General features: G+C 39.4%; 1 protein-coding gene across 3 annotated transcripts in view; it reads left to right on the top strand.

Annotated features, from left to right (window-relative positions):
* The window catches only part of HDAC9 (histone deacetylase 9), a 546,793-nt gene that overhangs the window by 346,251 nt on the left and 184,854 nt on the right, over positions 1–15,688 (top strand). For 2 of the 3 annotated variants that reach the window (XM_068152478.1, XM_068152477.1), the window contains exons 10-12: positions 991–1,201; positions 1,621–1,838; positions 10,676–13,244. In XM_068152478.1, coding sequence (XP_068008579.1) covers positions 991–1,201; positions 1,621–1,838; positions 10,676–10,996 — 750 coding nt within the window. In that variant the 3' untranslated portion in view covers positions 10,997–13,244. Of the gene's footprint in view, positions 1–990; positions 1,202–1,620; positions 1,839–10,675; positions 13,245–15,688 lie in introns of those variants that run through there. The other variant, XM_068152479.1, reaches the window with a different exon arrangement.

Below are 15,688 nucleotides of genomic sequence, written 5' to 3'. Positions count from 1 at the left end.
GTATGAGCTTTTGATGTGGCCAGCTAGCACCAAATGTTACTCTTGGCATTAGAAAAAACAAAGGGGTTGATTTATGCAAGCAATGTTTATTTCTGTTACCAGAATAAGCAGTTGCAAATTGAATGTAAAATTTCCTTTGGTGTTTGTTTTGCAGAGAAGGGTGATAGCAAAGTGTGAAGTGACCATGCACCCAAAAAATATTAATGAAACCTTTGGTTTGCCTCATTAGATCTTAAGGAATTTTGATTATCAGAGACACTTTTCTTTTACCATGACATACCCTGAGTGGTTATCAAAAAGCCTCAGCATGGTTGTTTCTGTTACATTATTATTCCTGCTGTAAAAACTGTTACTCTGACTGCTCCTTTAAGAGCTTTCTTTTATTTTTTAGACACAGAACAAGAAATATAAAGTACATTGCAGTGCTGAGTGAACTTAAAAATGCTTTAAATAAATAACTGTGCAATTTCTAAGGGCACTTCCAAATGCCACACACATATAACAGCTCTTGATGATCCTGTAGATGAGTTTAACAAGACAAATTCACTTTGCAAAGGGTAAAACTTGTATTTGTGCTGTCCTTCAGGGAGTCAGGGAGTGCTCCAGGAAAAGTAATAGCTTCCCATTGTTACAGGTAATTATTTTGTTTTGCTGATTGGCTTGCTATCTGATGGAAAGTTATGTGAAAAACTAAGCCTTGCCTGCTCCAAAAGCCATGGAAACTGTTTCCTCTGATCCCCTCTTTTCCTGTACAGGAGGCTGTGGAAAGGTCTTTAGGAATTTTAAGGATAGGTCCTGTCTTTTCATTAATAATGTTCTAACTAGCAGTTCCTTATGCTTTGGCTTTTCTTACTGATATTTTTCAAGTGGTTTCATTACTCAGTTTCTCACATTTAACTGGCATGTTCTTTTCTTCTATATGTATTCATAGAGTATTACGTAAGACAATGCAAATGAAAAGCAGTTACCAGTGCCATTGTTCTTTGACAGGCTTCATCATCATTCAAAGAAAAGCAGAAGGGGGACACCCAGTCACTCAGACAAGGAGTGGCCTTGGCTGGACAGTATGGAGGGAACATTCCTCCATCCTCATCTCATCCTCATGTTGCTTTGGAGGGAAAGCCAAATAGCAGCCACCAAGCTCTCTTGCAGCATCTGTTACTGAAGGAACAAATGAGACAGCAAAAACTTCTTGTGACTGGTAATGTTCAAGTCTTCAACACAATAATAACAGAAGATGTTTTTAATGACATTTGTATTTGCATTAAACTAAGTGTGGCAACACAGATACTATAGATCCTAACTGCTGGGAATAGTGGAAGCAGGGAGAAAAAGGGACAGCATCTTTGTGATTCTGTCACAGTGAGCAGCAACTCTGCTCCAGTCTGTTAGAGTGAAAAAATTCAGTGGTTACAGAAAGGAGAAAATGATTACTTCATCACATTCTTTTGCAGCTGCTGACATTCCCAGCGTGGCAAGGCACGTGATACGCGTCCTGCTGCATCAGCGCTGGTGCAAAGTTCTGCAATATACACCCCTCTTCTCTCTGAAAGCTTTATCTCATATTAGAGCTATTAGTTTGTTTCCTTTACATGGGAGTGAAATGTCCCTGTTTTGCAGGAGCGGTTCCTCTTCATCCACAATCTCCTTTAGCAGCAAAGGAGAGAGTCTCACCTGGCATAAGAGGTGCCCACAAACTGCCTCGTCACAGGCCACTGAATCGAACACAGTCAGCTCCTCTTCCTCAGAGTACTTTAGCCCAGCTGGTCATCCAGCAGCAACATCAACAATTTTTGGAGAAGCAGAAACAGTACCAGCAGCAGATCCACATGAATAAGGTGAGTTCCCAAAATAAAGAATTTCCAATAAACATAAAGGTTGAAAACAGAAGGAAGTTTAGGTATTGGTGGCATGTGGCCACATGGACAGTAGACAGGTTCTTGCATGAGTATCTTTTTTTATGCATAGTTGGTGCATACATTTGTACAGCTCTTCATTTTCAGCTTCTGAAGTACACTACAAAGAGAAATTGTTGTTCTTGGCGTCAGTAGGATGCCAAGAAGTAGCAACATAGGGTTCAAAGCATCTTAGAGGTATAAGTTACAGGTGGTTTCCTGTTGAATGGTTAATGGTTCCTTAAAGATTACTTGCTTTCTATTCAGCTTTTAAATGTGCGCTTTTGAGCTTCAGCTATCTCTCCATTTAGCTGCCTTTGAATTGTACTGTAAGCTTTTTCATTGTGGACTAGTATTAGTAAATACATAACCCACTTGAACTTAATCAGATGATTAAATTTATCTCTTCTTTTGTGTGTGAAAAATTGAATAATAATATGGAGATGTTTTAAACTGGCTTTTATCAAAATTATTTGGGGGGTGGACTTGATGATCTCTGGAGGTCCCTTCCAATCCCTGACACCCTGTGATCCTCTGACTTCGTAAGTCACTTAACATGAAAGCTTGTTATCTATATGACAATATAAAATTACCATAAAAAGAGAAAAAGAAGCATGTGCTATTGCTACCATCAGATAGGGAGCTGAATTGTGCACATTATTGTAAGGGAAGGCAAAGAGAAGGAACCATCCATTAATAAACAGAGAGTAGAAGAATCTAAATAGACTTTGCAGGAGCTAATGTTTCTTCCACAGATGTGATGCCATTCCCTGCTCTAAAATGAAAGATAGGCAAGTAATTAAATGCTGTTACCTGGAGAATGTTTTTCTGCACTTACTAGATAGTTTACCAAAAGCTGTTTGCTGGAGCTTCTCTAAGTAATTGAAAGATCTTAATCATGCATCTGAAGTTGTCTTCTTTTGTTTGGGGGTTACCCGATATCTGTACGTGTGGCAGAGCCAAAGAGAAAAAGGGGGAAAGTGGACATACTGCTGTTGCACCCAAGAAAAATGACAAATAAAAGTGAAAAATCAATCCACCTGACTGGGTGAACTTCCCAGGGGTACTGAGTCTATGGAATCTACTGAGAATTCCCAACAAAATTAGAAACAAACCTAGACTTTAAGTACATAGTTTGTACAGTGGTTTGGTTATTAAATCTTGTCTTAATTAGGAAGAATGAAGACCAGAAAACTTCAAAGTTCAGGGCTGATCCTTGCATGTTAACCCCTCTCAGCTTGGGTGTTTTGATTACTCAACTAGGACTCCAGTTGGCTTTTCTTTGAGTATGCATTCCATATGTTTAATCAAGATGGCATATGAATATCTTGTAGCCTCAGGTTTTGAAAATATTTCACCTGCCCTCAATTGTCTGAAGAGAAAAGATTTTTTACTGGCCAAGTACTGAGTCCTTGTGCTGTTTGCAGGTATCCACTCTAAACTGATCAGTTTGTGCACTCCTTGCAACAGAAGTAACCCCCCTAACATATTTTTGTTAGATCATATACCTATTGACATAAAGTCTACCACAGCATTTGGAGCTGTGTGCTGTGGCACATAGGTGCATTTGTCCTGAATGTGAAAATTCAACTTGCAGTGCATTCCTAGTCATGTAGAACTAGGAATGCATTGCACCTCACAATACCTAGGCTGGATAAGGAAGTAAATAGTCCTCTCATACTTGAAATACTTTCATTCTTAAATGGTTATTACTGATAAAGAGACAAATACAGTTCCTTATTTTAAAACCTAGTGAACCTAGCTTTCATTCTTGACAGTATAGGCTATACACATATGCAGATAGGAGAAATTTACTGTTATCCTTCTCTGCTTTGAACCTCCATAGCCAATTTCCTTCCCAATAGCTTCTCAGTCTCCTTTCACCCTGTTGCCAGAGCAGCTGGCCTTCATCAGGGGCAGAGTAACTCACCAAAGCAGCAAACACCTGAAGAGGAATAGGATCATGCTGCAGCCACCGAAGCAGTGGGTTTTATTTGAGGATGTGGGTGGTTTATCAGACTTCACACTCTGCAGCATCTAGGTTCATCTACAGCACCGTTCTGATGAATAACACTGAAAAATGGTAGTGCTTTAATCATTTGTCTATATTCTACAAGTATACAGAAAGCCAGGGGGCTTGCTTTCATACTGAAAACCTGATTTTTAAGATCTGGAATGTAAGGGTAGCTTACAGACAAGAGAGAAAGAAAAGATCAAATCACTGGGTGGCTTTTAAGTACTGATTTTTAAACTATATTCTTTAACCCTTTAACTTAAAGGTTCAGAATGAACACTTGTGCCTACCTAAGGTATTTTAACTGGGCTATCATGGTGGAATATATTTTGGTCAAACTTAAAACTGGCCTCTGTTTGCAGCTGAAATTATTTTTTCATCATGCAATTTGTATAGCTTTACAGTCAACATTAAACTCTGCAAAGCAGAGTTGTTTGAACCTTAAAGCAGCAGATATTCTAGACCATGTAGCAAAGCAAATCAGCATCTTCTCATTACTGAAGGCAATTTGGGCATGTATCAAATAAATACATACACTTGTTATTTTTCATTGTTCTGCCCCTTCCTCTTCTCTTCATTGGCTGTATAATGAAATCTGCACAGAGGTGTAACTCCCTCCTCTTTAGTCATGCAAGATGTAGGTTGTTTTTTTCATAAGGAATACTCATTCTCTTAAAAGTTTTAGGGAGAAAGACCAGAACCATTTTAAGCTGACAGGACTATGAAATAGCAATTGATCAAGAGCTTAGAAAAAGTTGATATCTTCTTTCTATTTTCAGTTTCTCTTTCCTTTTATTCCTTCTGTTTAGGACTTCAACCACTGAATGCTTTAATATATTTCAACTGAATCCAGTATTTGAATGTTTGCCCTGAACTGATCTGATATGGCATGTGTCAGCACTCCCTGAAAACTGTTTTTGGCAGACATAGAGGTGGATCTTGCTGTAGTAACAAAAAGAGGCAGCAACCAAGTTTCTCCCCACCCCACTGATCTTGTATTTATCTTATATTAAAAAGCCATTTCTTTTCTTTGAGAAAAGAATATACTTGAGCAGCAAACCAGTGCTGCTGTGAGGGTGATAACAAGCAAAATCTAACATAGGTCAGAGGTAAAGAATTCCTCTGGATCATTTCCATTCTAAAAAGAAACAAATCATTGCCAAGAGGTGTGCCTCTGTCCTTAATAACAAAGAGAAGATCCCCTATGGATTATTTCTGGTCAGCTGTCAGATGCCAAGCTTTTGATGTGGGAAATGGTATACGTCTCCACTGAAGTCTGACATTTATACCTGTGGGATCTAGTATGCTGACCTTCTGAAAACATTCTGCAAATGTTGACATCCCATCCAGAAGTAGGTAGAAACCCTCATCTGAGTTTTCTGGGGAAAAAAATAATAACAAATGTGAAGTAACCTGAACTCTGCCTGTCTTAGAGAAGATTGGCTGTGCTGTTGTCAGCTTTAATATACTTCTGTCCAAATGACAGCTTATTTCCTCATAAAGCCCTTTGATCACCGTTGCAGATCTTCATTCTGTTCAATAAAGGGAGTCCAAATTCTGAACCCCACGCTTAAAATTATTGCAATTGGGTACTAAAAGACCACAACCACGATGAAAACCTAAAAATCTTGATGTTATTTGTGTGTCTAGAAAGCTTTGACCCTGCCACATGCAGGGCAAAAAAAGAATGATTTTGATATAACTAATGTAAGTGCAAAGCCCCTAGCAGAAGCCTGTGTTCAAGAAGATCTCAGAAATCATAATGTGGTGAACAAAGCCCTGTCTTTAAAGGTTAGTTTTTGTTACTTATGAGTAAAGCCGTGCCCCTGCTGAAGCTAAACTAGCATTGTCTTCACTTGGACCAATATAAATTTTCTTTGATCATGTGTTCTGAAAGTAATGTATTTGTAGCATTTTGACAGTTTGATTTCAATGATGAAATCCTCTTCTGGACTGGAGTAGCAAAGACTAAAATAATGGGGCAGATGGTAGTGTGCAGCAAAGTACAGGAGCAGTATCAATAATGTTAAAGCTTAAATTAGACTAGACTAGACTAGAATAGAATTAGCCAGGTTGGAAAAGACCTTTGAGATCATCAAGTCCAACCTATCACCCAACACCATCTAATCAACTAAACCATGGCACCAAGTGCCTCATCCAGTCTCTTCTTAAACACTTCCAGTGATGGGGACTCCACCACCCTCCTGGGCAGCCCACTCCAATGCAAAATTACTCTTTCTGTGAAGAACTTCTTCCTAACATCCAGCCTAAACCTCCCCTGGCACAGCTTGAGACTGTAAGAGTACTTGAATTTCAGTTTTCATTCCAGGATGTTAATTGGTTTAAAGCATCTTTGTGTAGGGAACCAGTGATTAGGAAAGACTGTGAGGTAAAAAGTCCATGCTAAAAAATGCAGGAACTGAAAACTCTATAAATGAAAAATTAGATGGAAGTTTCTGTCAACTCGATGGGAAAAAAAAATAGCAAGAATGTTTGTTGTCAGTGGGAATATTGGAAAGATTCAGTGAACCCCAGATTAATCATTCACTCCTCTGAATGATATTTAATGAAATACAGAAGCCTGGATCAGGTTCAGCTGGAGTAAATTAATGTAGTTTCATTAAACATATTACAGATGAGGTTTTTGGCTTTCCAGCTTACACATCTGACTAGCGTCTTCTGAAGGTGAGAGGTAGCACATTTATTTCTTCTTTCAAATATTGCTTATAGCAGGGGAGCATTTGGACAAAACTAGCATCAGTTGATTGTGTTTGGTACTGAAAAGTAACCAGAGCACATGTCTTTCATAGAGAACTAATATTTAAATCATAAAGGAGAAGAATTACTTTGAAAGATAAATACTTCCCTTAGAAAAGTTGTACTACATGAGTACCAGAGACAACAGTAAGCAGGAGCTAAGTATAGCTAACAACATACATAACTGATCAAAGGAATCTGATAGCCATAGGAGAAAAGGAGTAAAAGAGACTCTGGAACATGTTGCCCAGGGAGACTGTGGATGCCTCGTCCCTGGGGGTGTTCAAGGCCAGGCTCGAGCAGCCTGTTCGAGCAGCTGAGTCTAGTTGTGAGGTGTTCCTGCCCATGGAAGGGAGGTTGGAGTAGATGATCTCTAAGGTCCCTTCTAATCTAAGCCATTCTATGATTCTGTGATTCTATGAAAAAAAAGTATGTTCCTTAAATCTCTACATGAGTTCTTAGAAATTAACAAGCTTCAAACAGTTGTTTCAAATGAACAGTTAATTAAGGGAAGAAAGGTATGGAGGGGCTGCTGCAGGATTTTATGCTGTGTCTCTTTGTAAAGCTGTCTTATTTTAAATGTTGCTTTTTTTCAAGAGCTTATCATTACAAAGGAGAAACAAAGGCAGGGACTACAACTGAAGGACCTATAAAATGGTCTGTTGCAATGGCCAGATTACTTCTACTTAGTTTTCCATTTTTTATGTACAAACAAGCAGGTTAGATTGTGTTTGATGTCTTTTTTCGGTGGGACTTTCGCAGTTAGAGAATGGAATTGATGTCTATAAATGCTTCCTCTCCTGCTGCCACTATTTACTTTGGCTCATGCTTATCCCTTACACTTCAATTTCCTCAAAATAAAAGGAAACAAAAATACAGGTTATATTATCATGGAGCCATTTTTTTTAGTGACTCCTTTAGTTGGAATAGAGATAACAGTAAAGTGTGCTGGTTAAAGAAGACCAGTCTGTACAACCCCAATTTACTAGTGAAATAAACCATGGTCTTATTACTGTTTTTAAATGTAGTCTCATTAAAATTCAAGTTAAGCAATCACTTCTTCAAAATAAAAGAATACACATTAAACCAAGGAGATAGTCCTGCAGGTACCTACAGATAAATTCAAGGGGAAAAAATAATTCTTAAGTAGGGATTTAAAGTGAAAAATTCAAACATTAAGTGTAAGCAGAAGTATCCAGCTGCACAATGAAAGAATTTGAGCAGTGTTTCATTCAGGACTCATTTTCTGCTATGTAATCCAGCCTTAGAGGGAGACAGATATAGAGTAGAAATATTGACTATGGATTGATATCTTTGCATGTAATTTTCCACACTAGTGTCAGGCACCAAAATGGTTCTGACATAGGTGATCTGAACAGTATCCTGATAATGCTACTAATATAATTACAGGAATTGGATGAGCCCAAGCTGCCTTTAAAAAACACTTTAACAAAGGCAAAAGCATGGTAGGGACACAGAGAAAGCAGTCAGCTGTGGCTTAGAAGGCTGAGCAACAGGAGTGGGGTTTAGATTTTAGGCCTCCCTCCCACCACGTCATCCACCCATTCTTACCATGACCCAGCATAGGAGAGGACCTGACTCTAGTGCCTCATAGCCCCTTGCCTGAGGTTTAGTTAAGTCACAATGTAAAGGATGCTTTAATAAGATTTTGCAGTGGAGATGGTAATAGGTATGCATTTTGTGAAAACTACTCTGGAAATACATAAAGACTTTAATTTCACAGCAGTTCAGAAAATGTCATTTGTTTGGTTACTTCTGTCATTGAAGTCTGGAGCAAATTGCCTGCTGAATTCCATGGCATGGGAGCAGGCCCCATCCAGGAACACTGCAAACTGAAATGCACACAGATACCACTGTAGTCTCTGCAGCCCCCTTATGTGTGCTTGTGTCACTCCACTGATTATATGCAAGAAGTCTGAAGGTTCCACATACAGACTACATAGTGCAGGCCATCATGTGTTGCCTCAGAAGGCTCAGCAGCAGATCTGTGCCGCACAGCAGCGTGAAGAAGAAAGAGCCTGACATAAAAGTGAAAAAAGCATAAAAAAAGAGGAGAACAGTAATGAGCTAAATATGTGTCTTTGCTGTGGACATGCACTCATTTTCTCTTGGCTTCCCCTCCAGAATAACCCACCTGATGTCAAGTAACTGGCACATGGAATGGTTTACAGATGGATCAGCATGAGTGACTCTCGTAGCTGTGTATGATTATCTGTCACACAGATGTTTCAGCTTGCATTTGCTTGCTAGCAGCCAGCCAGGCAGCCAGCCCTGCCTTTTTCCTGCTTGAGGAGTGGAGAGGGCTCATCCACAGATGTGTAACTCAGCAAATGGGAGGAGTGTACCCAAGCTGAATGCACACAGTTAGCTTCAGTGCCTTCTTGGTCAGCATCATCCCCTGAGAAACAACTGGAAAAGATTTATGGGTTTAATCTGAGAAATTTTCCAGATGCTGCTTAATAAAAGGAGACTCTGCATTAGTTGCAATAGTGAGGATTCCCCAGCCTAGGGCATGCCACCTGCAGCTTGCAGGCAACACGTGTTGTGATTTGCCAGTTACTAAAGTAATGAAAGGGGATTTTTGTTTGTTTGTTTTTAGTAAGCCATTAAACTCCCATTGTACCCCAAAAGTAAAGGTGACTGAAGCCTGTAGACTTCCACTGTGGAATTAGTTTCTCCACTGATGTGAGGCATATGCATCAGAGCATCAACTGGAACTGCACAAACAGATCTTTCAACTCTTCTTGTTGACTTTGTGGGAATTCCTGAAGCCAGGTGTAGATTCTTGATCATAGTTTGTATGACTACTCTACCCTTCACTAGGGCGGCATTTTTCTATAGGCATTAGCGAGCAGGATGCAGTTTGATGGCCCACGGTTTGTGACAAAAATAGCTATACTGAAGCTATCTAGTGACTCAGCATAGAGCACTGGCTAAAACTCAGAAAGATGAGAGAGTTGGGGGGAGGCAGATGGGAAGAGGAAAGTATGTAAGGTAATGAACAGTAAAAGGTGTGTGTGTGGGGGGTTTCCCCTTTCAGTATATTTCACCTTGGTGATACAAATCAATATTTGCTTGGAACCAAGAGGGACAGTTGAATAAATTATAATTACTCTCACTTCACCCTGCAGATGCTTTCTCACCTCTGATTTGTGCCTCTTTCAACAAAGAGGGGTTTGGGATTATTTTTTTTTTGTTCAGGTTTGGCTTTTTGGATTACATTTGGATTATTTTGGAATACATTCTCTGAATCTTAAATAGCAAAACATAAACTGTACTTGATTGCAATGCTCAGGCATCTGGCACCTCAACAGAGCTTTACAATAGCAGTTAATGGTGTAAACCCAGTACTGTCTGGGTACATCATTGTGTTACATCATTATTGCTGAAACTGGAGTGCCTGTGCCATGCATGACAAAAGCTGTGGTCTTTCCAGTGCCATGGGAGAGGTGATGGACAGCAGCTCTACGTCACTGCTCTTTTGTTGACTTTTAGTTTCTTCCTACTTTAATTGATAGAGAAGCTTCTGTGAATATTCCCTAACTGCAGCAAAATGGTAACCAGATTGGTCATTTTCTTATTTCTCAGAGTTCTTCTACTATTTTGTTTTGTGGGAAACAAACTGTAATATAGTTAAATAAAATTCTGCTCTTATGTTTGAAGAGTCTGAAGGGAGACTTTGAAGAGTCTGGAGGGAGACTAACATCTCATGGTTACCAGTTGTAAAAGTATAAAAGATATGTAATGTTGTCATTATTCTGCCTCACTTTCAGTTTAGTATTTCTGTGTAGCTCTCTGCTGTAGAGGAACAACTGACCTTTTGCTTAGGAGCTTTGGTATTTTTATCCCTGTTCATTAATCCTTTAGCAGCACATTAGCTCCTGACTTTGCAGCAGAGACATTACTTTCATCGGTGCAAATGTAATACTTCTCAGCGTTTGCCATCAGTGAAAGGAGTCAATAACTGCTCCTCTCGTTCCCTTTTCAGATGCTCTCTAAGTCCATTGAGCAACTCAAGCAACCTGACAGTCACCTGGAGGAGGCTGAAGAAGAGCTTCATGGAGATCACTCGATGCAAGAAGAGCGAGCTCCCGCCGGCGGTGCCAGCGTTAGGGCTGAGAGCAGCAGTGCTGGTGTGGATGACAGAATAGGACAGCAGGTGGGGGCTGTGAAAGTTAAAGAGGAGCCACCGGACAGTGATGAGGATGTTCAAACCCAGCAAATGGAATCTGGGGAGCAAGCTGCTTTTATGCAACAGGTAATAGGCAAAGATTTAGCTCCAGGGTTTGTAATTAAGGTTATTATCTGAATGTCACATGCGTTTTCAAGGCTTTGATAAGCAGTTGTGGTTTGATTCACTGATCTAGCAAATCCTGATTTTACTGTTCAAAGAATCTAACAAAGGCAGAAGTGTTGTATGCACACTTGAAAACATAGCAAAGCTCATCTTTATGGCCACTAATTGAGAAAAATACCTGTTGCAGTCAGTTATTCTACATAATATTTTGCATAATAGCTGATAGACGTTGTATTAGCCCAGGATTACATGACATTGCTTAGTTCTAGTGAAAGAGAGCTTGTATCACCTAGCTTGTTGAGATCAGCAATTGCTGGAATTAGTTTCCAGATCTGATTAATGAAACATTCTTCTTCTCTAATTTTGAATCCTCTGACTTTTGCTTTCAGCTGTCTGTATATACTGTATCATACTGTAGTCTTGAACACTGTTAATGGTAGGGTATTTTTCCCCCGGTAGACAGGTACTGACTGCTATATCAGTGGTCCCAGGCTGGTGTATAAAATACAATTTAGAGAAGACTACAAGGTGGATGTAAAGAGGCAAGGGAAGGCACTGTTTAAATACTGCATTTGTTTTCTCTTTTGCACTGCTTGACTCTTTTTTTCGTTCTGTCTTATTTGATGATACTGTCCGCGGAGACATCCCTAAAAGCAGCGTTAGATTCCAATCAGTTGTTAGGGCATTGCAGGACAAGCACAGAGCTGTTACCATCCAATAGCAAATCACTTGGGTTTTTTTAAATAAAGCCTGCCCATACAGTATCACATAACCTTTACTGCTAGGTCTCACGGACAAGTACTAAGATAAGGATTGTGCGTGAAACGCCAGCTTGGCTGAAGGAAGGTTCAGGCTGTCAGCCAGTTTCACCAGAGCTGAAGAGCGCAGCGCCTGTGTGCAACCAGCCCGGCTGCCAGACCGGCCAGGGCAAGGCTGGATGCAGTGCAAGGCCCTGTTTATTTAAGTCCATACTTTGTCAGGTCCCCGCTGTTCTCCTGCAGGAAAGTGATTTTGGGAGGCGGGGGGGGGGGGGAGCAGGAAATGCCTTATGGAAACAGGAAGCCCAAGTGATTCATGTGCTGAGGAATGCAGGGCAGGGGGTGGGGGATGGAGGGACGGGGCAGCGCTCCCTCTGTTTTTAAAGGCACTCTATGAATTGATTTATTGTCAAAGAAAATAACAAAGCGAGTAGGGAAATTGTTAAGGAAGCTTTCCAGTGAAACATTTCCTTCATATTCCCTTTTGATATGTTTACCTTGTTTTATAGGTTTACTTTTGTTAAGCTAGTTAACGATTCATTGTATTAAGATCCCCTTTAATATGGATAATCCCAAACTGACCTGGAATCCTTGTCAGGGTTTTGATTTTTTTTTTTTTTTCTATTAAAAATATTTATATTTCTAAAGCTGAGGTATTTTAAGGTGCAGTATCCTGTTTCAAAAGAGATAGCTGTTTTGCCAAATGTAGAAACTGTTCTAAAATGTTATTAGTCTGTGTTGTTTACATTCTGCTCTAATGCAATGAAATCTCTTCTAAAACGTTGCAACTTCTAAAGATACATTATCCTTTTTCCTAGAAGGTCTCCAAACAAATGGCTAAATAGTTGCTGTTCCTATGTAAGGCCTCCTTAGGTAGGGAAAGACTTAGGTGATTTTTTTTTACGTGTGCTTTGTATTTGAACAGAAATCTTTCTCCATCTTGGATGGGGAAAAAAAAAAATCACATTCAAGAAGTGAAGTGAATTCCATATAAAAATGAAATGATCTAGAACTTCCCCATTCTGTGTAATTCATTTTCCTTTGAAATCTGACTTCAGCCTCATCAAAAAGGGATAGTGCATCTGTTAAAATACATTTTTGGGGGGGGGGGGGGTGGAGAACCTTGCAAAAGAAGACTTTTGTACAGTATCATTTCGAAGACGTGTATTCACATTCTTATAATGTTGTTCAGGTGAGACACCCACCCCACCCCACCCCCCGTACATTAGTGGGCTTCAATTTCAGAACCATTCAAATTTGGATAAAATTCAACTAGAGAAACTACCTGGAACCAGTGAAAAGGAAAACTGGGTTTAAACAACCACATTTCTAATTGATTATTGTCTCTTACATTTTAAATCTACTGTATTTATTATAATTTGCACCCTCAGCGGTGATCTCCTGTTTTGTGTTGTAAATATATTCTGTTTGTATGTTCCCTTTTTTTGCCTTCTGGTATCAGTCTCTTCCTTTCTCAAATAAAGTTTTTTTTTTCAAAGATCCCCTTTCAGATATCTGACTTTGTGTAAGTTTGGTAACTTAGTTGTGCTTTCGCTTTGTACAACCAAATATGTTTGTTCCACGTTGTTGAAACGATTCAAGCTTTCAGGAGCAAGGTTTTTATTATGCTATTCTTACAATAATTACACAAAGTCTTTTTCTTTTTTTCTGTTTTGGTTTGGTTTGGTTGTTTTTTTTTTTGGTTTTGGGTTTCTTGTTTTATCCTACATCAGCCATTATAAGTTTCAGTGAATGTGGAAAAGTATTGATGCATGCTCATTTTCCCATCGTGGCATCTGTCTTCGACATGTGATCATGTGTTGTACCACACAGGAGAGGTAAAGGTGAATCTCAGTTCCTGCCTCCTAATTATCCAGAATTCACATGAACCAAAATAATCTCCCTGACATTTCTAAAACCTGACTAGAATCCCAAAGATGCTAATCTGAAACTGAGCACATACTGACCTCTTTGATATTCCTCAACACCTTTGCAAAACTAGAGTCCATCTGTAAGTACACTGGGGAGGAGGGAATCCACAAACTTTACAGCCATTAAAGCAGTTACATGAGACAGCAAACTCCTTCTTTAGAAAAAGAATAGAATAGAATAGAATAGAATAGAATAGAATAGAATAGAATAGAATAGAATAGAATAGAATAGAATAGAGTAGAGTAGAGTAGAGTAGAGTAGAGTAGAGTAGAATAGAATAGAATAGAATAGAATAGAATAGAATAGAATAGAGTAGAATAGAATAGAATAGAATAGCCCAGACCAGGTTGGAAGTAACCTTCAAGATCATCGCGTCTAACCTATCATCCAACACCACCCAACCAACTAAACCATGCAACCAAGCACCCTGTCAAGTCTCCTCCTGAACACCTCCAATGATGGTGACTCCACCACCTCCCCAGGCAGCCTATTCCAATGGGCAATCACTCTCTCTGTGTAGAACTTCTTCCTAACATCCAGCCTAAACCTGGGCTTTTTAGTCTGGAGAGGAGAAGACTGAGAGGGCATTTAATTTTCTTTGCCACATGAAAGAAAATTAAATGTGGCAAAGAAAATTAAATGACCTCTCAGTCTTCTCCTCTCCAGACTAAAAAGCCCCAGGGCTCTCAGCCCCTCCTCACAGGGCAGTGCTCCAGTCCCTCCATCATCCTGGTGGTGTCTGCTGGTATCCAGGGAAAAAATTCACTCTTGCAGAACTTTTTTTTGTTAAAACTTATTATCTTGATCTGCAAGGCACAGATCTTCCTGCCAAGCAAAATGATGCTGATGGAAAGGTTTCATTGTAATAGCCACCACTGTGCTTTATTTTATGCAGAGCACTTCCATGAAGATGGGAAGATTGTGGCATTAAGTAAACCTTGCTTCAGGTCTACAGAGAGAAACCATTTGTACTGCATAGCAATCCTTGTTGCTACAGTGCATGAATCCAACAACCAGGCTGGATGAGGCACTGGCCAGCCTGATCTAGTGTGGGGTGTCCCTGCCCATGGCAGGGGGGTTGGAACTAGATGATCCTTGTGGTCCCTTCCAACCCTGACTGATACTATGATACTATGAATTATTACTACCGACAGAGTTCAGAAACCTGTTGCATTCTACCTCTAATTGTGTTTAAACTGCAATGGCTCTTAACAGGTTTGATTCTTGTATTTTAAGCAAGATAAAATGCTTTCAACAGCATACTTATTATATAAGAAGAAATACTTCCATAAATCAAATTCAGTTATTTGCACTAACACACAGCCCAGGTAGTGTTTCATCAGTAATACATCTGGGGAAAAAAAATCACTTTAAAGGCAAGTTTTAGCTTAGGAAAGCTTAAAACTAGCATCAACAGCATAACATTATAGTGCTTGCCCATTGTTCATTATGTATTGAGAATCTTGTGTCTATAAGTAAATCATGCTTTCACCAGGGATTTTATTGGGATGCCTTTTGTTTAAGTACTCAGGCCACAATTAGAACAGCAGCCAGAAATGGGTTTGATTTACAACATCCCTGTTTTGGTGGCTACACCTAGGTTTCATTTGTTTTGTTTCTTTCTAAATTATTTGTGCATCAAAGCACCCATAATGAAGAAAATAATCATAACTTCATGGAATTCATGAGCCTTACCTTTTTCAGCAATGATGGGCATCCCTTTTTTTTCGTTGTTGTTGTTATTTTTTTGTTTTAACTTTAGGTGTTTATTCTGTCCTGTTGTCCTAAAACTGAAACCAGGATAGCTGCCAATTGAGAAGTAATTAGTATTAAATGCGAAAAGATGCTTTACAGTATTTGCATACTCCAGGCAGACACACATTACTGGAGTGTAGATACTGTAACATTAGCCTTTCTTTCATCTCCTAGCATTAGCAAAATAGATTTTAAAGCTGAGTAGTGCAGCAAAGCAGGAGCACTCCAGACACTACCACCACTCATCCTTTCTATTCAG

The sequence above is a fragment of the Melanerpes formicivorus genome, unplaced genomic scaffold (genome assembly GCF_026170545.1).
Source record: "Melanerpes formicivorus ecotype bairdi unplaced genomic scaffold, bMelFor1.0.p_v2 SCAF_23, whole genome shotgun sequence".
NCBI lineage: Eukaryota > Metazoa > Chordata > Aves > Piciformes > Picidae > Melanerpes > Melanerpes formicivorus.
Note: the sequence above shows the minus strand (reverse complement) of the source record. Positions and strands in the feature narration are given on the sequence as shown.